This window comes from Microtus oregoni, unplaced genomic scaffold (genome assembly GCF_018167655.1).
Source record: "Microtus oregoni isolate MIOR12 unplaced genomic scaffold, Mior012 000047F_ref0000412, whole genome shotgun sequence".
In the NCBI taxonomy this organism is placed as follows: Eukaryota; Metazoa; Chordata; class Mammalia; order Rodentia; family Cricetidae; genus Microtus; species Microtus oregoni.
In genome coordinates, this window is record NW_024543221.1 from 15,626,993 (window position 1) to 15,652,574 (window position 25,582).

The window sequence follows — 25,582 nt, forward strand, 5'->3', positions numbered from 1 at the left end:
ACTTCCCCGTGCCCAGCTCTCAACGCTGAGTCCTTTTGCATCTCTAAAGAGACTTCCTTGCCTACCAGATGTTAACAAGATGGGTAGTAAAACCTAGAGAGGTTTGTCTGTGCACATTCCTTCTCTAGATGTGTGCCAAAACTTCTGAAGTGCCTTATTGTCTACCAGACAAGGAAGGCCAGAGAAAGGTGGGGAAGATTAGTGTTTCCGTGACCAGCCACAAGAATGGCATGTTTTAGTTTCTGTCACCTGCCCTAGACAGGCAGGTTCTGAGTGAGAGACCTTACAAAATAGCTAAAATGGATACAGCGTATCATTTTAGTAACATCACAGTGATGATGTTGTTTGGGGGGGGGAGGGGTGTAAGTAGAAATACTCTGAATTTCTGCCATGAATATTTATCTTACGATAATTTTCTTTTTTCTATTTCGTTTCTTTTCTTTTTTCCCCCTTTCTGGTTTTTTGAGATAGGATTTCTCTGTGAAGCTTTGGCTGTTCTGGACAGAAGCAGGGTGGTCTCAAACTCACAGAGATCTTCCTGTCTCTGCCTCTCAAGTGCTGGGATTAAAGATGTGTGCCACCAGCGTGGGTTTATCATCACCTCTTGTCTGTTTTCCTAAATTGTTATAAATACCTTTTATTCCTATAATTTTAGCTATTTGAATAATGTAGGATAAATAAAAAATACTACCACTTTATATTTTAATGGGACTCATATTTTGGGACTCTAAAATGTTGTCAACATTGTGACTTTCATAGAAAATAAACCTAGTTCCAAACTTTTAAAAGACGTCATTAATGTGTACCATTTTTTTTTTTAAATAAAAGGTCTCTGGTTACATGACAATCTCTAAAATGACAATTTGAAATGTTTATTCTTACAGTGATGGAATGGGGGGAAGATATTAAAGCAATTTCTAATGATGAAGCGGTGATGTTGGTGAACCACCAGGCAACTGGAGATGTGTGTACATTGATGATGTGCCTACAAGACAAAGGACCGGTAAGCAGTTTTGGTGCCTGCCTCAGGCAGATAGCCTTCAGGGATGGACTTAGAAGCATTGATTCAAGTATCTCGTTGTTTAAAACATAGATGTAGATTTAATATGAAAAATATAGTTTTCAGTCACTCTAGGAAGGAAATGTAAAGACTTTAAAAGATAACTAATTAGGATAGTGTCTAGTATTGATTAATAAACCAGTGTTTGAACTGTTGATTTCACATTACTTATATTGATGATTAAAAATAATCAACAAATTGAGTACATTTAAAATATGTTTGGCCTTGGTCATTCAAAGAATTATTACCTGAGAAGTTAAAGAAATTATGTTTCTAGAAAACCATATATATATATAATATATAGACTATATATATAACATCTGGTAGGCAAGGAAGTCTCTTTATAGAGATGCAAAAGGACTCAGCGTTGAGAGCTGGGCACGGGGAAGTTCTGAGAGGGCTTTATGCTCTTTCCTCCAGACCTTGCCCTGCAAATCTTTTCATCTGTATAGTTTATTTGACCCTAAACTAAGTAAACCAAATAATAGATGTCCACTGCTTGCTTAATGGTCCTGATGAATGACTGTAAGAAGTAAATGCTCATTGACAATGGTGGCCACACCTTTAGTTCAGCTCTCGAGGCAAAGGCAGGCAGATCTCTGTGAGTTTGAGGCCAGATTGGTCTATGGAGCGAATTCCAGGGCAGCCAGGTCTGTGTAGACAGACCCTGTCTCAAAAACAAACAAGAAGTAAAGACTCAATCTTCTTTCCAGGAGCCAGCAACCCATTACCAGGTGGGAGATGAGGTTATAACAGTATGTAACTGCAATTGGAAAGCTTGTATTTGAGAGTGAGCTCGCCATGTAACTGGAGATCACAGGCCAGTCTGCAGAGGAGTGAGCACAAACTCTTGGCTTTCAGCGTTAGGTAAAATTTACTTAGGCCGCCTCTAGTGAAATGGTTTTGGCAATGCCTGAGGTAAGGTGAGAATTAGCATAAGGTTTAAAGAGTTTTGAATCACCAGATAAAGTCAGAATATGAGGTGAAATAAAAAAATATATTTAGTTATTGCATAATTTTTTTTCTTATCTGAAAAGCAGGGGTAGTCTTGCCGGAATGTGAAATAAATTTAATCCTTATAATCAAGAGTCTCAGATTGTTAAAGAGAACCTGCTGCTGTGTGGATGCATTTGTTCTTACAATAAATACATTGTTTGTTTTTTAAATTCATAACGTAAAACTGTGTGTTTGGGGCGGTGGAAAGACAAATATCCAGTTAGCCAACATTTTTTAGTCTCGCTGATAATGGTAATTACATATTACAGTTATTTTGAAAGCATGCAATGTGCATAAGTGGCCTTAATTCTCAAAGAATGACTTAAATGATCAGTATAAAATGTGCCCGTGTTCCAGTTCCCATTAGTTGAGGACGATAACTGAATATTAACTTAATGTTAGGTAGTCATGTGAACCAAAGGAAGCTTGTTTTGTTTGCTTTTGTAAGATTTGAATTAATTTAAGTTTAATTGCCTGTCCTGAGTAACTTTTTACATTTATTTTATTTGTACATTTATGTGTTTGTGTGGATGTATGTCACATGTGTGTGGGTGCTGGTGGATGCCAGAAGAGGGTTTCTGATCCCCGGAAGCTAGTTCCTGAGGAGGGCACTGAGAATCCAAGAAGGGTCCCCTGCCAGACAGCAGTACTGCTAACCACTGAGCCATCTCTCCAGCCTCCCCTAGTAATTTTATAATTCTCTGATATTGTCAGATAACTTGAAATCTAGACACATTTTAAAACTAGTTTCATGGGAGATCATTTTCAACTCTTACAGTTTTTAATTTATTTCCTCTTGCTTTATAAGCATGAATCAATATTAGTTTATATTGACAAGTAGAAATATTTATTTGAGGGCTGGAGAGATGGCTCAGAGGTTAAGAGAAATATTTATTTGATTGATTACTTATTCCATAGTCTCTCAAAGATAGAATTGTAGATCAGTAAGGAACTCAGGACTGCGAGGGGTGCACCCACACACTGAGACTATGGGGATGTTCTATCGGGAACCCACTAAGACCAGCTGGCCTGGGTCTGAAAAAGCATGGGATAAAACCGGACTCGCTGAACATAGCGGACAATGAGCACTACTGAGAACTCAAGAACAATGACAATGAGTTTTTGATCCTACTGCACGTACTGGCTTTGGGGGAGTCTAGGCAGTTTGGATGCTCACCTTACTAGACCTGGATGGAGGTGGGTGGTCCTTGGACTTCCCACACGTCAGGGAACCCTGATTGCTCTTCCAGCTGATGAGGGAGGGGGACTTGATCGGGGGAGGGGGAGGGAAATGGGAGGCGGTGGCGGGGAGGAGGCAGAAATCTTTAATAAATAAATTAATTAATTAAAAAAAAATACCTCTTTGGGGCTGATGAGATAGTTCAGTGGATAAAGACATTTGCTGCCAAACCTGGTGCTTTGTCAGGATTTCTATTGCTTTGAAGAGACACCATGACCACGACAATTCTTATAAAGGAAGACATTAACTGGGGCTCCCATACAGTTCAGTAAGGTTCATCCATTATTGTCATGGCAGAGGCAAGGCAGCATGCAGGCAAACATGGTGCTGGAGAAGGAGCTGAGATTAGGAAGTGGTCTCACACTGGGTGTAACTTGAGCATATAAGAGACCTCAAAGCCCACCTCCAATAGTGACATGTCCTCCAACAAGGCCATACCCACTCCAACAAAGTCACACCTCCTAATAGTGCCACTCCCTACAGGGACCATTTTCTTTCAAACCACCATAGGTGATGACCTGAGCCCTATCCCCAGGACCCACATGATAAAGGAAAGAACTGACACCTAAAAATTGTCCTCTGACCTCCACACATGTGTTTAGGTGCGCGTGCACACACAGAGAGAGATAGAGAAGACGTTGAAGTGAACTGTCTTCTTCATTTACCTCCACTTTACTCTTTGAGACAGGGTCTCTCACTGACCAACCCCTTCGACCTTATATGCCCTTCCCTAGCACTGGGGTCATGAGTACTCTCCACACGTGGCTTTGATTTAAGTGCTGAGACCCAACTGAGCCATCTCCTCAGCCCCTATTCTCTTACACATGTGGGGCTTCTTATGTTTGTGAGCTGTCCAGTCTAGGAAAGGTGGTGGTCGTCTCACTGAAAATTAAGGCAGCACCTATAATGTTTCCTTTGGACCTTTGTATTGCCTCTTCCCAGTAGGCTGTGTATATATGTAATAATAATAATAAAAGAGGAGGCCATGAACTTGAGAGGGAGTAGGGAGGAGTTTGAGGAGTAGAAATTTTATAAATGCATAAAAAATTGTCAAAAGAATAAAAAATATGTAGTTACTAATTAAAATAGATGATTATATTGAAACTATGGAGACTTGGCTACATAGTAGCAAGTTTCTCATTTCCAGCACTGAATTAACCATGTCTTATATTTCAATATTTCAGGTTGTCGCCCAGATGATGTGGCTGATGGATCATATTTTCAAGTACACAAACTTTGGAGTTGTTTCTCTGATTCATGGGGACTTCTTTATAAGGCAGGTGGGTGGCGCACATTGCTCTCTGTGTTGAGACGGTGGACCTGAGTATCAGCTGTGAAAGAAGACCTCCCTTTGGATGTGTATGACAGCACCTGCCGCATCCCTGCTTCTCACATGGAAACAAGGACAGTCTCCCTCAGCAGTTGTGGGATTAAGTGAAGTTAACCATGTGCAGCATCCAAAGCAGTGCCTGCTGCTACCCTCATGGTCATTTTATCATGAATGTGCTGACATTATCTAACTTCTACTCTTACTGTCGTTTGCAATGTCCTGTTGTGTGGTACTGGAGATAACTCAGTTATCAGGGGAGATTTTGTTTTTTCTTTTTTGGCTTTTTAAGACAAAGAGTTTCTCTGTGTATCCCTGACTGTCCTGGAACTCACTCTGTAGACCAGGCTGACCTGGAACTCAGTCTGTAGACCAGGCTGACCTGGAACTCAGTCTGTAGACCAGGCTGGCCTGGAACTCACTCTGTAGACCAGGCTGGCCTGGAACTCACTCTGTAGACCAGCCTGGCCTGGAACTCACTCTGTAGACCAGGCTGGCCTGGAACTCACTCTGTAGACCAGGCTGGCCTGGAACTCACTCTGTAGACCAGGCTGGCCTGGAACTCAGTCTGTAGACCAGGCTGGCCTGGAACTCACTCTGTAGACCAGCCTGGCCTGGAACTCACTCTGTAGACCAGGCTGGCCTGGAACTCACTCTGTAGACCAGGCTGACCTGGAACTCAGTCTGTAGACCAGGCTGGTCTGGAACTCAGTCTGTAGACCAGGCTGGCCTGGAACTCAGTCTGTAGACCAGGCTGGCCTGGAACTCACTCTGTAGACCAGGCTGGCCTGGAACTCACTCTGTAGACCAGGCTGGCCTGGAACTCACTCTGTAGACCAGGCTGGCCTGGAACTCACTCTGTAGACCAGGCTGACCTGGAACTCAGTCTGTAGACCAGGCTGGCCTGGAACTCACTCTGTAGACCAGGCTGGCCTGGAACTCACTCTGTAGACCAGGCTGGCCTGGAACTCACTCTGTAGACCAGGCTGGCCTGGAACTCACTCTGTAGACCAGGCTGGCCTGGAACTCACTCTGTAGACCAGGCTGGCCTGGAACTCAGTTATTCACGTGCTGCCTCCTGAGTGCTGGCATTAAAGGCGTGGGCCACCACCACCTGACTGGAGATTTTTAAACAGTAAATAAATATAATAATAATAATATGAAATGTTGAGGGAATTCATAGTAAGACAAGTGGGTACATCAGATTTTTGTAAATTCAGAAAATGTTTGGAGGAGAACATAGTTTTTGTCATATGTGTCAGATGAATGGAGGTGACATGGGAAGGGGTGTGTGTAAGCTCCAGGAATGGTCATGCAGGGCGACAGTCACAGCCTCTTCCCAGTCAGCAGGCCTTGCCGTGCAGCAGTCTTCTCGTCCACGCTAGCATCACACACAGATTCCTTCCAAAGCAGGGAAGCATCATGTAAACATGTCTGTGGATAGCAAGACCGTGGTTCCTCCACGTTCCTGTACTCTACTCTGTTATATGATCCTGTGCATGTGGTACTTAATACCATAAGTAAAATAAATCCTGTCCTGAGGAACCACAAATTCAGACATAAGCCAGAAGTAAAGTAGAAAGCACAGAAGCAAGCAGCAGAAATCTCAGCAGCCTGTGAGGGTCCAGAGTCCAGCCAGCCAGTCCCTTCCCTGGGACGTCTGAAATGATACGGGTAGAGCAGTGGAGCCCTGGTGTCAGTGGCGAGCCTCAAGCTCCAAGTCTAGTTCCCAGTTTGCCCTGGGGAGTAAAAATGAACAGTATGTCCTCCAAAATCTTTCCCACTTAATGGCAGTCAAAGTTTTGAATCCATAAGGTCTATTTCAGAGTAACTGAAAATTAATTTCTAAAAAAGCATTGTTTTCCCCTCAGATATTAGCAGTAAAATTCTGTAACATGGGAATGAGTGGTAGAAAAGGTGTTAGTTTAGTGAAATGTGTTGTGCACGCCTGTAATCCCAGCACTTAGATACAGAGGGGAAGAGGGAGGGACTTCAAGGTTGTTCTACCTAGCAGTGGAACCCTCCTCAAAAGAAAGAAAAAAGTTAATTTTTTTTTTTTAAATTCTGCTTGGGACTTTGCTACTAGGCTACTTTTAACAAAATCTTCTAAGAATAGTAAAAGTATATATCTATATATGTGTGTGTGTGTGTGTGTGCATATATATGTATTATATCTATATAAGTTTTATATTTATATACAGTACTAGAAAATTTAAAAGCTATCTTAGTCATAATCTTAATTCAATAAGCTAGTTTTAAGAATCTTTGTTTTTTAGTTTGTGATATATTTAATCTGAAGGCAGAAAGCTCACTCATTATTGTAGGGACTTTGTAACTATGCCGACTGAACCACACCAAGAGGGAAGAGACTTCTGATACTGATTGGAAGTTGGGACCTTCCAGTAGATTTATCTGACTGTCCATTTTGAGCCTCCAGGCCATCCTGTCTCTTCTCTCAACAACTAAGATCCAGTTCATCCTATCGTCCTGCTGTCTGCTTCCAGGGATTTCCCACTTCTATCTATTTTTTTCCAAGAATACACTCTATCTAGCCTAACGTGGTCAGCTCCCTAGCTCACCTCCAGTGGCCTTTCTTTTATCACAAAGCCAGCAGAACTTGACTGCTGCAGAGTTGGGCTCACCTGTAACATAAGAAAGACACTGCATCCCTTCCTCAGACTCTCCAGCGATTCTGCATTTAAAGCAGGCTTATCGCTGTGGTGGCTGGAAAGGAAGCTGAGCAGGTAGGAGACCTCATTGCTCTTGCAGAGGACCAGGATCCATCTCAGAACTCATGTCAGACTGCTCACAACCACCTATGACTCCAGTTGCTGGAGATCCAACACTCTCTGGCCTCCCTGAGCATTTGTAGACAAATGGTGTACATAAGCTCGCTCTCTGTCTCGCGCTCTCTCTCTCTCTCTCTCTCTCTCTCTCTCTCTCTCTCTCTCACACACACACACACACACACACTCATAAAACAAACCAAAAAGCAGTAAAACCTACCCCCGTGCCTGAGGCCCTTTCTTTGTGGTCTCACTACACTGTCCTGGTCTGAGACTCATTAGGTAGACTTGATCTCACAGGGAGCCACCTGTTTTTTTGCCTACCGATGCGGGGATTAAAGATGTGTGCCCAACACCAGGCCCCAGCATATCAAGCATGTTCCCACCTTGGACCTGTATCTTTTTTGGCTCTTGTCACTTGGAGCATCCTGCCTTCTTTCTTTGTGTGGCTCATTCCGTCATGTTATTTGTTAGTTATTTGCTTACATCAGCTCGCCTCGCTCCTCCTGATCTCCTTCTTCTTTCCTTCCTAAAACATATCCCCAGTGGGGTTTGTACTCCACACTCAGCACTTTCCCAAGTGTCTCCTGTGTACTCCCGTTTCTGGTGTTGGGACTGTACTTGGCAAATTGTAGACACTTACTGTGTGGCCCCCCACCTGCTGAACTGCTCTTTCTCCAGGAAGAAGTTCCTTTGTGTAAGTCCGAGTAGTCAAAAAGAGAAATAATTGGGGGAAACCACTGTTCTGTCCTGTGGTTGAATTTCAGTTTTGAAGTAGTTGTTCCTTCTTAATCTCAGTATTTTAACTGCAACTGTGCCTGTCCTTACTGTGTGTGTCTTCTAGGGAAGATCCTATCGTGACCAACAGCTGCTGGTTCTCAAGAAGCACCTAGAACATAATTACAGGAGCAGGGATCGAAAATGGATTGTTTTGTTTCCTGAAGGGGGCTTCCTCCGGAAGAGGAGAGAAACAAGCCAGGCATTTGCCAAGAAGAATAACTTGCCATTTCTTACACATGTCACTTTGCCAAGGTTTGGGGCAACAAGCATTATCCTGAATGCACTTGTAGCACGGCAGGAAAATGGAAGTCCAGCAGGAGGAGATGCTAAAGGCCTAGGTAGGAGCCTTAAAATCTCTTGTCATGTTTTAATGAAGTGCTTTCTAGAGTTCCAATGCTTTTTGTTTTTTGTCTTAGGTTTTTGTTTGCTTGTTTGGGTTGGGTTGTGGATTTTGAGACAGGGCCTCTTTATGTAGTCTTGAGCTGTCCTGAAACTATGTAGTACACTAGGCTGGTCTCAAATACAGAGATCCACCTGTCTCTACCTTTTGAGTGCTAGGACTAAAGCCCTGCGGCACTACGCCTGACCCGATTCTTAGTTTAAATAACTTTTGACAGTTAGAATTAAGTCGGGAGAGGATGAGGTCATTATCTCTTTATTTGTCTCTTTAGTCGGTGTTCACAATAATGCACTAAAATAACTACAACTACATAGTCACTCAGTAACAGTAACTGCTGTTACTCAGGGTGACACCGCATAGTCAGAGATGTCTGCCTGTGCTGTTACTACTCAGGGTGACACCGCATAGTCAGAGATGTCTGCCTGTCTGTGCTGTTACTCAGGGCGACTTCTACCCCTAATGATGCAAGTTACTTTTTACTTACTAAATCTAGAAGGTTTTGTTTGCTTTAATAGGCAACAAAGTTAGTGTAACTTGTCAGTATTTGAGACCCTTAGGGTATTAATAAACAACTCAGTCACCCTACTACATAATTATCAAAAGGAAACAACCTAAGTCAGTAACTCCAGCACTGGTAAATCTGAGGAGGAGGAGGATTGCATTGAGTTCAAGGACAACCTAGGCTACAGTAAATTTTAGGTCAGCCTAGGTTACAAAATGAGGCTTTCTGTCAAAAAGCAATAATCATAATCCAAATATAAGTAAAGCAAATTTGTCACAGGCTTATATATAATAAACCAGCCAGAGGGAGAATGGGTAAGCAAATTCCCACATGTCTGTGTAACACAGCCATGCAGCTGCTGCATACGGAGAGTTTGGGTGCCTGGCAAAGTACTTATGCTGTACAGGGTGTGTGTGTGGGAGGGATGCATACAAGTCTTGTGAAAATAATGTGAGCATCAGACAGCAGGAAAGGCACCAGCATGTTAGCAGAGATTGTCCAATGAGCTGTACAGTGTGGCTTGTTTTCCAGAGTTCTAAGGTCATGAACACATACTGTTTTAATAGCCAAGAAAGAGTAAGCAACGCTCAGTGATGCAGCTCCCTGGGCCCGCAAGCTCTGAAGTCTCCCAGAGCTATGCTTGCAATAGCAAGAGCATCTTCTTCAAAAGTGTTTGATAAGCAGCTCAAAGAGACTCACAAGGCCAGTTTCTTTAATAGCATTTTAAAATTCTTTTGGTATTATTTAAATAAATGTTGAAATGAGTGGCTCTCAGAAATGTCTCAGATTCTGTACAGAGCAGATGTAGAAATAATGCCCAGGACATTGCACTGCATTTTCCCTTTCATTGGCTTTTTCCAAGCAGCTGCTTGGCAGTCAGCTTTCTTAATCTTTCATTATCTATTAAAAAGGCAAATTTAAAGAGTCTCTTAATAGAAAAGAAAGTTCAGAGTAGCTTCCCTGCCGGAGAGATATTGTGGCAGTGTCTTGCAGGCCAGAGCTGGTCCCATTAAAAAGACTGCTGTTTGCACAGTCCACCCAGGCAGTGCCCAGGGTAGTTCAGCTCTCAAAGAAAGGACAATGTGTTAACAGTTGCCTAGGAATGAGAAAAGAGACTTTTCTTTCAGATAGCCACGATTTCTATTTATAAGAAAGGAGTTTATTATTTATCCATAGTTAATATATTTAAATTTTAAGTCATCAGAATACCTGAAAAGTATTTTACTGGTTTTTATGTTTTGATATTTGACATTTTCCACTGTTTTCTGTGGTGGTCACATTCATTAGTATTTTATCCTTTATGAACGTAAACCCTACCTTTGTGTTTAGTGTTTGCACCAGGTACATGTCAGAATTCTTTTCTGCCCAATGGCCTTTAAAAGTATCAGGATCTTCTGCTTGTTTATTGATGAGTTGTACGATAACTCACCCTGAGCTGAATTCTCCTGGGCTGTTTACACTTCCTTTCATCATGAAAATTCCTAAACATAGAGTTCAGCGAATCTGTAATGACTGGATGAGCTGCCAACTGTGCTCTGTTTCACCATGTTTGCCGTCTGTCCCCTCTGCCCTTCTCTCTGCCCATTTGTTCATTTGTTTTGATTATTTTATGCTTTGGATTGGTTTGATTTGGTTTGATTTTCGAGGCAAAGTTATATAACCCCAGCTGACCTTGGACCTGTCCTGCCACAGTCTCCCAAGTGCTGGGATTATTTACAGACGTTTGTCCCCATGCTCAGAGAGAAATTGTTCCTCCTTACAAATGATCCCCATTCAGAATGTTGCTCTAAAATCTTTTAAGATATTTAAAGCTGGTTTTAATTCCTAAGAAGGAAAATTAATCTATTATTGACTCCTGATACAATTTAGATTTAGGCTGGAAGGTGGTCTAGAGCCTTCACCCATAGAACAGATAACTATACTTTAAAACACTGAAAGCCAGGGTGCTCTGGGAGGGAGTCCTTCCATTCTCGCTCACTCTTATATTCATGGATGAGAACAAAATAGTGTGTGAAGGTCTAAACAGTACTTTCCCGTCTCCTCCCCAACTGTGGCTACTCATTGTTCCTGCTGAAGTGCTTTGTTTTTATGTAATGTCTGCTAAAACAAGAACAGTAGCCAATAATAATGTGTGTAGAAACACGTTTAATTTTATTTCCATTTCCTGTATTTGTTAATGTCCCCTAAGTATTACTGTTATAAATCATGACTTTTGTGTACATTTATTGATTTGGCTTTGAAGTCTACTTTTCATTTTTATGATGTATGTCTTATCTGACCTTCCGTGGACTGATATGTGTAGGAGTGATAATATATAATGAAACCTGGCCAGTGCATAATTTACCTAAGATTTGAATGAGGCATGTTTAATAAATAATAGTGCTCTATTATTTGTTTTGAAGTAATCTGCTTTATAGTAAGAGTGCCTTAATTGTATGCTAAGTGCACTGTGGAACAGCAGGAGCAAAGTCCGCCTCTTACCTCAAACCACGTGCATCAGGAAGCTCCAGCTGCTCAGTGAATTCTGTTCTGCAGGGACAGGAAAGCTTGCCCAACTCAAATCACTTTTTCTTTTCTTCAGAGTGCAAATCAAGAGGCCTCCAGTGGATAATAGATGCAACCATAGCTTATCCCAATGCTGAGCCAATAGATATTCAGACCTGGATCCTTGGGTACCGGAAGCCGACAGTCACTCATGTTCATTACAGGTCAGTGCTGTGACTCAGTGTCTACAGAGCTGCCGCAGGGCACTTGGGTGTTTTATATTAACCAGATATGGAAATAGTGACATTTACATTTATTATAAGGAATAAAAATTATAAGAAATAAAAATCATTCTTGTGTCGAATCTTAAAATTCATTTAAAGTAGTTATTTTCACTGATGATAAATATTTGTAAAACCCGTGTCCCATGACACTGTGTTTATTGAGTTGCCTGACACTTTTGAGTGACAGTGCTGTAAAGAGTTAGCATCAAGGATAAATGGACTCGGGGCTAAATAGACATATATTAATAGAAATGAAATTTTTCCAAAATCACTAATCTTCACTGTATTCCTGAATGTTCTTGATAGCTCAGGTATATTGCATCTATAAATTTGTGTGTGTGTGCGCACATGAGTGCAGGTGCTGCACAAGGTCAGAGGTGTATCTGTCAGTGGCTGTGAGCTGCCCAGTATGGGTGCTGAGAATGAACCCCGGATCCCCTGCAAGAGCAGCAAGCCTTCTAACCCTTTTTATTGATAATAAATGAATGATAAGGGGTAATGCAATCTTCTCATTACTTCCTGCTGACGTTAGGGCCTTCTAGTTAGGGACCCAAAAAGCTGCAATGATGGCCAAATCCAGGAGCATCTGAGGCTAGGACCAGGATGTAGATTCCGAGGAAACAGCTAGAGCTACTGCTGGGTCTGCTGGAAGTGTCTGTAATTGATTTGAAACCTGTTGGAACAGGGACAGAAGTGAAGTTAAGTAGTTTTTAACAATTTTATGGTGGGTTCATGGTCCTGGTAGCTGAGAACGGGGAGTTCCAGTATTCAGAGAGGAGGAGAAAGAGGTGTCCCATTAAGGAAATAGGCTGCTGGGGAAACAACCGCAGCTTGGTGGCACTTAAATGTGTTAAAGAATTCAAGCAGAGGGCTGGAGAGACGGCTCAGAGGTTAAGAGCACTGCCTTCTCTTCCAAAGGTCCTGAGTCTATTCCCAGCAACCACATGATGGCTCACAACCATCTATAATGAGGTCTGGTACCCTCTTCTGGCCTTCAGGCATACATGTAGACAGAATATTGTAAACATAATAAATAAATAAATATTTTTAAAAAAAGAATTCCAACCTGATCTTCTGAAGCCTTTAAGAACCTTCTTAAAGCTGGGCGGTGGTGGCGTACGCCTTTAATCCCAGCACTCGGGAGGCAGAGGCAGGCGGATCTCTGTGAGTTCGAGGCCAGCCTGGTCTACAAGAGCTAGTTCCAGGACAGGAACCAAAAGTTACAGAGAAACCCTGTCTCGAAAAATCCAAAAAAAAAAAAAAGAACCTTCTTTAAAGAGACAAAAGTTACATAGCATTATTATTGTTTGTGGCTATTATAATAGTGGTGGTATTTTTTTTCGGAGCCAGATTAGTAGTCTTTGGAGTCTCAATGTAACAGCAGAATAGAAAGACATCTGAAATGTTTCTTTCTTTTATGTGCCTCCAGTCACTTTCTTTGATCATTACTTAGCCTTCTCATCCCCAGACCTTTATGACTTGCCTCACCTATCCCAATAACTTGCATTCCACATACCCTGTTTCTTTCTTTCTTTCTTTCCAAGCCTTCATGTATCCCTATATTACACCTACACATCTTAGATCTCGTAAAAACATCACGCATACTCAAACCTTCATGACTCACTTAAACTTTCATCCTCATATCTCAAACCTTCATATTCTTACAAAACTTTACATACTAAAATATCTTCTTTTTTAATTCATCAGAAGATGTAGGTGACTGATTACTGAGAGCCGCTAATGTAGAGTGAGTTCCTTTAAACAGAGGAATAGTGAAAGGTTACTTTGAAATCTGTTTGGTGAACTGTCCTCTACTTGAAATTTGATTGCAAGGCAAATTATTTTTAGATCTCTCAATTGGAAGTATAATCCAAATGGCCCAAAAATCTAATTTGAATGAATGCATGTCAGCAAAGAGAAGTCATGGTACAGTTTTGTCTGCAGTGGAAAACTTAAACATTTTCATGCCAGGGGCAAAGTAAGGAATTGCTTACATTACTCAGCATACTTTATCAGCCTGCGTTCCTAATGATCCTCAATAGTTCACATCCTAAGCAAACTTATTCTTAGCAGTGTATGGGTTAGTTGTCTCTGTAAGTTTAGGACCTTGTGTGTACATGTACATCCACATCTACATCTTCCCCTCCGGTTATCAGGGGCAGCACCCACCCTTCCAGTTTTCAGATAAGAAATCTCAGAGATGCTGGGAAAATGGCTCAGTAGTTAAAGTACTTGCCATTCAAGCATTAGGGCTAGGGTAGAGATTCCCAGCACATGGGAAAAGCCAATCGTGGCAGCTCACATATAATACAAGGAGAAGGAGCTGGGATCCCTAGTGCAGGCTGGCTAGCCTGGTTTGTGCTATCATTGCTCTCTTGGTTCTGGTGAAAGACCCTGCCTCAGTGAACAAGCTGGAGAGTGATTGAGGAAGACCTGTGACATCACCCTCAGGCCTCCTCATGAACACACATGCACACTTACACATATGTGTCCACATACATGCTTACACATATACACATGAGAGGAAACGAAAGAAACCTTGGAGTCATCCTTGGCTCCTCTTCCACATCTCATATCCATTCAGTCAGAATCTTTTGGTTCTAAATGCAGAGATGAGTCTTGGATGTGGCTTTTTCTTTTCACGCTGACAGTGTCTTCTTGATAACTATTCTAGTCACCGTCACCTAGCCGTCTTCTAGATAACTGGTTTTCACCTTTGTCCCTGTGGTGGTTTGGATGAACAATAGGTTCATATATTTGCACGCTTGGTTCCCAGGTGGTGAACTGCTTGGAAGGCCTAGGAGGTGTGGCTTTGGTGGAGGAGGTGTGTCCCTGGAGGTTCTCTAGGCCCACTGTCTGTCTGCTCTCCTCTATGATAAGTGGAATAACACTCAAACTATAATCAAGCCCCCAATTTAATGCTTTCTTTTTAAGAGTTCCTTGGTCATGGTGTATAACAGCATAGCAGTGTTTAAGATGTCCCTCTGGCATGCATTTCCATCCAATACCCAGAGCGTTCTCTTTTGAAATCTAGATCATATCAACGTGTAGCTGAGACCATACGAAGTCGCACAGTATTTGCTGTGCTTCTTCTACCTGACTCATCACCGGATGCTTCTCCCTCTTCTGGGTTGTTTGAGCTTCTTGATGTTACTGTACACGCCAGACATGTTCAAACCTCAGGCCTTTATACAAGCAGCTTCCTCTTACAGAGTCTCCCAGAAATCTGCATGATGAATTTCTTTACTTCCTTCATGTCTTTCCTAAATTTAAAATTGTAGCTGCCCTGCAGCCAATATGCATAACAGTAGATTTGGAATAATTCTCTAATTGTACTTATATTTGAGAATTATAAATATTAAAATTAAATTCTAAAAACCATATAAGTGAAAATTTATATACAATTTATAAATTATGATGCATATTTTTTCATATTAACATTCTAAAACTGAAAAACAATGTAATAAAACAGTGTTTATAGTTTGATTGACAGGCAGCCCAAGAAGTTCCACACAGATATCACTTAGCAGAGCTCTTACTTCTCATTAAATTACTAAGGTTCTCTTTACAATATGCACATATCCTTCAGTTTAAAACAACTAATTGAAAAAAAGAAACCACCCACAAAAAATTAGGAATTTTGGTTTAATGATTACTTGATAATTGCAGCAAAAGTTATTTTATCTGATTATTATAAAAATTAGTTCATTTTTAGATGCATATCATTTAGTAAATACTAAATAGACCTTTTTGAATCAAGAATATTGACATCCTCAAGTTATATAGTGTGTATTTTCATGTTCTGGTGTTTTCCTCTGTAATTTAAATTTTTATAACAACACTCAGTAAATGTTAGAGTAGAATTGACATGGTAAATGTCAGCTGTTTTAGTTGGGTGTGGTGCGTGCCTTTACTTTAATCCCAGCACTTGAGAGGCAGAAGGCAGACAGATCTCTTGAGCTCTAGGCCAGTCTGGTCTACAGAGTGAGTTCCAGGATAGGCTCCAAGGGCACAGAGAAACCCTGTCTCAAAGAAAAAAAATACATGAATGAAATATTATGTTACTGTAGTGTATAAGAGTTCTCTAGAGAAACAGAACTAATAGAACCAATAGAATACATAAAAATATATAAAGAAATTGGCTCAGTTTATTATGGATGCTAAAAAGGTCCAGAGTCTTATGGGCTGGAGACCCAGAAAAGCCTGTGAGGTAGTTCCAACCCAAGTCCAAATCTGAGTATAGGAGCCTGAAATCCTCACACCATGGCATTGATGTGTGAGCAAGCCCTGGTTCCAGTATGGAGACATGAGAACCAGTTGTGTAGTCCTGGTTCCAGTATGGAGACACGAGAACGAGTTGTGTAGTCCTGATGTGAGACCAAACTTGAGGAGACTCAGAAATTAACCACACATAGTAAAGAACCATATAGCACATGTTGGTGGCTGGGTGTCAGCAGTGAGGTGAGCTGTGTCCTCTACTTCTCTCTCTCTGGGGTGTCCAGCTGTCTTAGTTAGGATTTCTATGCTGTGAAACCAACTCTTACAATGAAAACATATAACTGGGGTGGCTCGCTTACAGTTTCAGACGTCCAATCCTTCATCATCATGGTGGGGAGTTGATGGCAAGCAGGCAGACATGATGCTAGCTACACCTTGCAGGCAATAGGAAGTTGACTGAGACAGTGGGTGGTATCCTGAGCATAGGAAGCCTCCCAGCCCACCCCCAATGACACACTCCAGCAAAGCCACACCTCCTAATGCTGCCACTCCCTCTGAGTTTATGGGAGCCAAACACATCAGGTATTTTCCATATGGGGGAGGGTTGAGAGTCTCACACTGTGGCCCTGACTGGACTGGAACTTGCTTTGTAGAGCTGGCTGGCCATAACCTCAAATAACCAACTGGATTAAAGGCATGCACCACCATGCCAGGTGGTTCCACTTTTAAATCTTTCTAAAGTCTAACAAATAAGAAAGTGTTATTGCTACTCAATTTTTTTCTTTGTTCTTTGAAGCAGGGTCCCTGGCTATACTAGAACTTGCTTGGTCGACCAGGCTAGCTTCTACCTCACAGAGACCCACCTGCCTTTGGCTCCTTAGTTCCAAAATTAAATTAAAGGTGTGCATCAGCATACCTGGTAGTATTCAGTATTTTTGTTGTTAGCACATATTAACTATGTATACTAATGGGTTTCATTGTGACATTTGCATGCACATGTGTATCTTTTTGTCATATTCCCTTCTGATACCCTCTCTTGTTCTCTCACTTTCCAACTTTTGCTTCTTCTGCTTTCATGTCTCTATTTCTATTTCGTTCTTTGTGTGTTTGAGCACTCTAATGAGTTAGAGGACATAGGGTGAAGGTTCGCTTGTAGGAGCATGGCCACCTTACCAGTTGCTACAGTCCTGAGGAGAATGTCTCTGCCTCCCGTTGATGGTTCCCGGCTGCTCAGCCCGGAAATAATCACACAGAAACTATATTATTTAAATCACTGCTTGGCCCATTAGCTCTAGCTGCTGCTGCTGCTGCTTCTTCTTCTTCCTCTTCCTCTTCCTCCTCCTCCTCCTTCTCCTCCTCCTCCTTCTTTTTTACAGTCCAGGTCTTTTATTTCTTTTTGTACATCAGGCCATGAATTCATAGGGAATGGGCTCCAGCAGTTCAGGCTCCTTCCCGTTAGTCCTCACGAAGTGTGCTTCTCTGGGTAGAGCAGGCTGGTGCTTCTGCTGAACCCAGGTGCCCTTCTCTTTGGCTTCCCTTTCTTCTGGTCGTTCTCCTTCACCGGCTTCAGGAAGCTGTCTCTGCTCTTCGAGTGCTTGATGTGTTCAATCCTCACATTAATTCTCTTGGCAAGAATCTTGCCCTTAACTTGCTTGTTTACAATGATGCCCACCACATGCTGGGTGACATTGTAGACTCTTCCGGTTTTGCCATGGTAACATTTATGGGGCATTCCTTTTTGAACAGTGCCCATTCCCTTGATGTCTACAATATTGCCCTTCTTGTAGATTCGCATGTACGTGGCCAAAGGAACACCATGTTTCCTAAAGGGCCTAGAGAACATATAGCGAGTGCCCCTCCTCTTTCCCTTTGTGTTTGTCATTATGGCGAGTTACTGAAAGATGGCTACCGCGGCCGAAAGGTAGCTCTAGCTTCTTATTGGCTAACTCTTACATTTTAATTTAACCCATCTCCATTAATCTGTGCATCACCACGAGGTTGTGACCTACCAGCTAAAGTTCCGGTGTCTGTCTCCGTTGGGGCTACATGGCTTCTCTCTCTTTCCTTTCTTCTTTCTCCCAGCATTCAGTTTAGTTTTATCCACCTGCCTAAGTTCTGCCTTGCTGTAGGTCCAAAGCAGTTCTTTATTCATTAATGGTAATCACAGCATACAGAGGGGACTTCCACATCAGCCTCCCCTTCAACCCTTGACTGTGTATAAATCTTCAAGGAGAGGAGGACCTTATGAGCTTAATTTAGTATTATTGAAGAGATCATGCCTGAAATATAAAAAGCCTTAAGGCATATATTTAGTTGATTATTGGTTGAGCATAGCTCTCATTGAAGATTATTGTTTAATCTGAGCCAGCATGAACACAGGGCCTATAATTTCAGCACTTGGGAGATAGAGGCAGAAGGACCAGGAATTCAAGACTAGTCTGAGCTACATAGTCAGTTCTAGGCCAGCCTGTGCTAATGAGTGAGAACTTCTCTATAAAAAAACAAGCAAACAACAGTTATGAGATACTGTCTTCAAAACATGAAGATGTGTTTTATGCATCTGAGTGTTTTGACTGCATGTGTGTATGTGTACCATGTGTGTGCCTGGAGTGTATGGAAGTCAGGGTGCTCTAGAGCTGGAGTTATGGATGATTGTGAGCCACCGTGTGCTACCCAGGACTTTGGTCTAAATTTTTATTTTAACTTACCCTCAGCAATTGAGGAAAAACTAAACTGTATATCAGAAAAGATAGCTGTCTATATATAGCACTCATCAAGTTTTTCACTGACGTATTATTGTCAGTTCAACTTAGCACTGCACACTGTTTTCTATGCTACAACACAGTTGGAGAAAGACACATACAATAGACTGTAAACCAGTAAGCGTGATCATAGACTGTATAAAGGAGAAGAGGAACGGGAATTAGATGGCCAGGTCCTTATTCTCAAGGGAAGCAGAGTAATCTGGAAATGACAGTTTTCACAGACTTATAAATAATATCCAAGTGCCTGTGAAAGAAACGGTTGGATAGATTATATCCGAAAGCAAGGGTCTGGGGAGGGAAGGAATGGGAATTTGTTGTTGTCTGCCTAAATAATTGCTTTAACTTTTGAAAACTAAGCTTATGTTACTTAGGCAAAACATTTCTTTTTTCGAGAAAGGGTTTCTCTATGTAACAGCCCTGGCTGTCCTGGAACTCGCTCTGTAGACCAGGCTGGCCTCGAACTCACAGAGATCCTCCTGCCTCTGCCTCCCGAGTGCTGGGATTAAAGGCGTGCATCACCACCACTGACAAAACATTTTTTAAAGTTCTGAATCTTATTCTTGTAGACAGTACTCAGGCTGTAGCCTTTCCGTGTCCTTTTCCATGAGCAAATGCCAATTCCCTCATTCAAACTCAGCCACCGCTCTTCAAAGTGAAATGCTTGATCATTTGGCTGGCTTGTTTTCCTCATCCCTCTGCTAAATAATTAGCTTCATAAAGTGAGGAGGAGCTGTTTATCTCCAGACCTCTCTCCAAGGTTAGTTTCTTCCATGTATTTTACATAACTGAACAAGGAGCAAATTGTATGATTTGTTGGCTCATGTTTTACAGTCTTCATGGCTTAAAAATTCTTATGTACTAACTCGGATGTAGAGAGTGCCATCTGCTAAGCCAAGCATTGTGTTTTTAAAGTATAATTTCTAAATGCTCTAAAAGAGGATTTCATGGGTTAGGGGGAAATACATTTTACTTAGAAATATTCTAGGTTACTGATAATAAGAATTTTTATTGCTTTAAAATGAGGCCCTTGGGGCTGGAGAGTTGGCTCAGTGGTTAAGAGCATTGCCTGCTCTTCCAAAGGTCCTGAGTTCAATTCCCAGCAACCACATGGTGGCTCACAACCATCTGGAATGAGGTCTGGTGCCCTCTTCTGGCCTGCAGACATACATACAGACAGAATATTGTATACATAATAAATAAATATTTTTTAAAAAAAATGAGGCTCTTGTTTCCCATTTGGGTAGCTATTGGAGCTTATATCCCGTAGGTCTGAGAGCTCCCAAGCACTCCTCCTATTTGTCTCGGGAGAACTGGGACTCAGTGCATTTGATCCTTTGCCGTATTAGAGGATTGCTCATTTTAATATTTTAATCCCATGGTAACCTAACAACCAGAGTAAAGAAGTAGACTGCTCTTGAGAGTGGGTATTTGGTCTGCCTTCTGGCTGTGGCTGTATTGAAGTCAAGAGAATGTCCAGGCAGCTCTGGGCAGATGGTGGGATAAAGTCTCAGACCTACACTGCCCTCCGTGCTGCTCCCCATTTAAAGTGACAGAGAAAACCCAAGAGACACACTACTCTTTCAAGAATTCATTTGTTAAACCCAAATCTTCTGTTTAATCCAGTCTTATATTTAATGTTTGCTTTCTTCACATACAGATACAAAACCACTTAAGATCTTCTTTGACCTTATGGCTCCTGCTAAATCATCCTTAAGTTAATTAGACCTGGTTTAAATTAACAAAAATTAAATTGATCTTATATAGTACATACCGCAGTGTTAGCTGGTGTGAGTCAACATTTTTTTAAATCTCTTTTCCAAGGAATACTTATTTTGTGATAATCACTGGACGTGTGGCCATCTTAGAACAGAAGACACTTTGTAATTAATTTGGCTGGGTCTTAAGGACAGTGGGTAGAGTTTAGATAGGGAGAGATGGAAGAGTGGGAGTGGGCATGCTGAGTAAGAGTGACTGTGAAATAGAGCACACAGAGCCCACATTAAATAACCCTTAACAGAACTCGAAGGGAAGTTGTAGGAAATGGAATTGGAAAGTTAAAATATTGGTGTACCAATATTTCCAGTGCTGCCTGGATATTCTCATGGCTAGAACACAGCAGGAGGGCAGACCAGATGCCAGCTCTCAAGAACAGTCTGCTTCTTTACTCTGGTTGTTAGATTTCCATGATATTAAAATTACTAATTTCCCTTCTGTTGCTGTGATAAAGCATTTGAAGAGGTCATATTCCATTCTTGAGGGAAGTCAGGGCGGGACCCATGGCAGGAACCTGTCCCGTGCAGCATTGCCTCCAACCAAGGGATAAACTCTTAGCCCAGGCAGCTGTTTGCTAGCTGGCTCGCTCTCCTGGCTTTCTTAGACATTCCAGGTCTCGCTGCCTGACCTGCCCACCATGTGTACCCTTCTCCCCACAGCATCCATCATCAGTTGAGACAGTCCTTCACAGACATGCCTACAGGCTAGGCTGATCTAGGTAGTTCCTCAGTTGAGGCTCCCTCTTCCCAGGTGACTGTTGTGTCAGGTCGACAATGAATACTAATAACACCTGTACCTAAAAATCAGGCCAAATATATCTCTTAAGTAAAGCCAGGTTCAAACAGAATTATCTTCAAATAATGGTGGAGTTGGCTCACAAAACTCTCATTCAAATAGAGCAATTTTGCAATGTGGTTAACCACACAGCTCAGGTTTCCTGTATCAGTGCTGCTCTTATTCACATATTGGTCTCATCCTTACCAGCTGGCCCAGAAATCCAAGCTCTTGTACTTCTGTGAAAGATAAGTGACAGAGCAGGTTGCCAAGACGCTCTTTGGCCATATGATGACTTTCATTTGTAGGCAGAGGCTGTTTCATTTCCTGGCCACTGACCCAAATAATCACACAAACTATATTAATTACAACACCGTCTGGCCTATCAGCTCAGGCTTCTTAGTAACTAACTCTTACATCTTAAATTAACAGATTTCTATTATTCTGTGTGTCAGCATGAGGCTGTGGCTTACTGGTGAGGGTCCAGCATCTGTTTCCTTCAGCAACTACATGGCATCTCTTTGACTCCACCTACTCTCTCTATATATATTTCTATTCAGATTCCCCACTTGGCTTTATTCTGCCCTGCCATAGGCCAAAGCAACTTCTTTATTAACCAATAAAAGCAACACATATACAGAAGGACACCCCACATCATCTCCCCTTTTCTAAGTAAAAAAGATGATTTTAACTTTAACATAGTAAAATTACACATAACAAAACATATCAAGCGAGAATTACATTTACACTATTTAGTCTATTTGTATTTGGAAAGTTTTATATCTAATTTATCCTTTATCATAACTAAGGAAAACTATAATTATAACTATCTGTCTTTAATCCTTTAGAGATTCCAGAAGGATATAACATTACCTAAGTAAACAGGAAGTTCATTGTAAGCAACTTTTAAAATTCTAGAATTGACAGAGACATCCTGCTGCCTGGACAGTCATTAGAAGTTTTTTTTATAACATTGGGGCATCCATCTTCAGCCTACAGACTCATAGTATCTGGAAGACTTTTCCATGAAGCAAGGATTGTGAAGATCTTTTGCTTTATAATGGCAAAGTTCATCAGTTGCTTTCTTTTGTGTCCTGCGAAATGTCTGGCGGTTTTGTTTTTGTCTTTTGTGATGCACGAACCCTAAAGGATTGTCACATCTTCTTTAGGCAAGTCTGTGGGTCCTGCATGTCCAGTTTATACAGCATACCATCAAGCAGTCCAGGCAAGAGCAGTTTTTTGCTCAAATGGCTAACAAAGTCCATAAGGAGCCTCTTCATGCCTGTCATCATCTTGAAGTAGATTGGTGCTGCCAGGAGATATGTCTTATTGTCATGAAAAGTCTGAGTTTTTAAAAAATTTTAAAGGTCTTTGAAGTGTTGAAGATTATTTATCGAGGGGAAATATATTTCTTTATCTCTAGAAACCTTAACTAACATGACTACAAGTTTGACTATAATAGGTAGCTATCTAAATCTTTAACTTTACATTTTGAAATGAACTATATGAACATAGTCCCTTAAGCAAGAGCAGAAATCCATACCCACAGTTTAACAAATCGAACTTAAATTTGTATCACTAGACCAGGGTCCCCCATCACCCCTTACCATGCCTGAAGGAACAGTGTGAAGGCAGGCATCTGCTGACTACGTTTGTTCAGAACTGACCTCTGTGAACCACTCTGCCATTATAAAAAGGGAAGCTCACAGCTAAATCTTGGACTTTAAGTATACTTTTATCTGATGTATGCTCTGTTCTCCTGACTTTTACTTTTGCAGTAGTAAAATGGTATCACATTGATTGTAATGTGGACTCCAGAATTATATAATATTACTCAGTTATGATTGTCATTATTCTGAATATTTTTGTTAAGATAAATGCTAAAATGAAAGCACAAGATTGCTAAATACTAAGAGGACTCATGGATGGATCCCAAGAACTAATGTGGCTAGTTGGGAAGCTCTGCTGACCATGTCCACGCTAAGTGGTAGTCTGCTGGTTATGGTTATAAAGAGTTTTACCCTGCACTGTTCTGTTGTCTTACCCAGGCTGCCTCAGTTTCTGGAGTGCTGGGATTATAGGCAAGAGCCTCCCTGCTTAGATAACTAAGAGTCTTCTGGGCTGCTGTTTTTTTATTTAAAAATCTCTTTGGTCAGTCAATCAGGCTTTTAATTCCAGCACTCGGGAGGCAGAGGCAGGTGAATCTCTGTGAGTTCAAGGCCAGCCTGGTCTACAAAACTAGTTCTGGAACGGCCAGGGCTACACAGAGAAACCCTATCTCTAAAGTCTGAACAAACATACAAAGAAACAAAAATCCCTTTGTTCAGGGATGAGGATATGGCAGAGCAGTAGAGCATATTCAAGGCTTTGGGTTTGATCCTCAGTATTAAAAAATGAGGAGGCGGGAGAGTTGTTCATCAGTTAAGAACACTTGTTCTTACAGAGGACCCAGGTTTGATATCCAGCACTCACATGGTACTTACACCTGTCATAATTCCAGTTCCAGGGGATCCAGTGCCCTCTTTTGACCTCTCTAGGCACCAGGCATTCACATGGTACACAGACCTGTGAACACTCATACACATAAAGCAAGCAAACAAACAAACAAATAAATTTTTAAAAAATTTCCCTGTTCAGAAAGCCAGTATTCTGGTATGCTTAGTGAAAATCAATCAATTTGGGCAGATTTTTTTTCTGGTTCTCACTTTCTCATAAAGCAGCATTGCTAAGGTACTTTCTTTGGTTAGTGTTTAAATCTTTGTGTGTGTGTAAGTGCATTCGTGTCTGTGTGTGTTTGTGATTCATTAATAAAGGTAAGTTTAGGGTTCTTGAGTAGTTTTCAGTTCTGAATTAAAGTAGTTCTTTTTATTTTTCTAAATCTTAATAGGATTTTTCCAATTAAAGATGTGCCCTTGGAGACGGATGACCTCGCCAGGTGGCTGTATCAGCGGTTTATTGAGAAGGAGGACCTCTTGTCCCATTTCTACAGAACAGGTGCGCATTTCTGCTAGACATGTGCTTTAGAGGGGATAAGCATTTCCCAGTTACTTCTTTTTATCTTTAAAATATTTAATTTTATTATTCTAATTATGTGTAGGTGTGTGTGTGTGCACATAAGGTCAGGTGCCGGAGGAGGCCAGAGGCTTCAGAACCCCTGGAGCTGGAGCTAGAGCTACAGATAGGTGAGCCACGTGATGTGGGTGCTGGGAACAGAACTTAGGTCCTCTGAGGAGCAACAGATGCTCTTTTCCTCTGAGCTGTCTCTCCAGCCCCCTTTCAGTTGTTTAGATTAGACATAAAGTCATTCTGTATGTAAGAATTTCAGCTTAGAATCTATGGAAAGAAAGCTTTGTGTTGATGTATGTAGTTTCTTCCTACATCGGCCCATGTACAGAGTGATGAGCATGCCACACAGCCATATGACTCAAACACTGAGGAGCACAGACAGCTGCAGGACATGTGCTGACCTTGTACTTGAGGTCACTGGAATCTGTTTTTGCATGCTTTTCCTTCCCTTTGAAGGAGACTTTTATTCTGTTGTGTGGTTTTAGTTCACAGTCAGTCAGAGCAGAAAGTGGCTCAGCAGATGGTCCTTCTCTCACAGGAAGCAGAAGCATTAGGGCTTTCTTACAAGAAAGGGTGTAGTTTATTGTTTTCAAGGGCACAAAGTCAGTTATTTGCCCTTGGGAGGGAAAAGAATCTATTCTTATCTCTTCTATATTCTCAATACTCTGTAAATTCTGTAAGAACTACAGTGAATCTGGTCCTGGTAGCACAGGCCTGGGAGATTGAGGCAGGAGTATCCTGAGTTCAAAGCCTTCTTTGGTAACTTCCTGAGACCCTGTCTCTGAATAAAAACTAAAACTCGGACTGGAAGTGTGACTCAGTGATAGGTACTTGCCCAGTACGTGTGTGGCTCTAGAATGAGTCCCCAGCACCAAAACACACAACAAAAAGTATAAGGAAAAGACAGGAAAGAAGGAAGAAGAAAGGAAGTTGGAAAGAAGAAAATTAGTGTTGGTTAGCATAGTAGCCAACATGCTTTCCCAAGCTGCTGTGTTATAGGCTGATTCTTTAGTGCCCAAAAACAAGAGATGGTGTGCAGTGCAGGGCAGGGTTAGTTCAAGGCTGAGCAGGCAATTCAGGTGACCAGCCAAGAGGCCTTACCTTCCCACCCTAAGTGTCTTGCCCCC

The 25,582-nt window shown here is 41.6% G+C and overlaps 1 protein-coding gene across 5 annotated transcripts in view; it reads left to right on the top strand.

Annotated features, from left to right (window-relative positions):
* Positions 1 to 25,582, top strand: part of Lpgat1 (lysophosphatidylglycerol acyltransferase 1) — a 63,480-nt gene that overhangs the window by 31,645 nt on the left and 6,253 nt on the right. For all 5 annotated transcript variants that reach the window (XM_041635234.1, XM_041635236.1, XM_041635235.1 and 2 more), the window contains 5 exons: positions 885 to 1,003; positions 4,481 to 4,576; positions 8,254 to 8,527; positions 11,673 to 11,799; positions 24,277 to 24,383. In XM_041635234.1, coding sequence (XP_041491168.1) covers positions 885 to 1,003; positions 4,481 to 4,576; positions 8,254 to 8,527; positions 11,673 to 11,799; positions 24,277 to 24,383 — 723 coding nt within the window. The remainder of the gene's footprint in view (positions 1 to 884; positions 1,004 to 4,480; positions 4,577 to 8,253; positions 8,528 to 11,672; positions 11,800 to 24,276; positions 24,384 to 25,582) is intronic.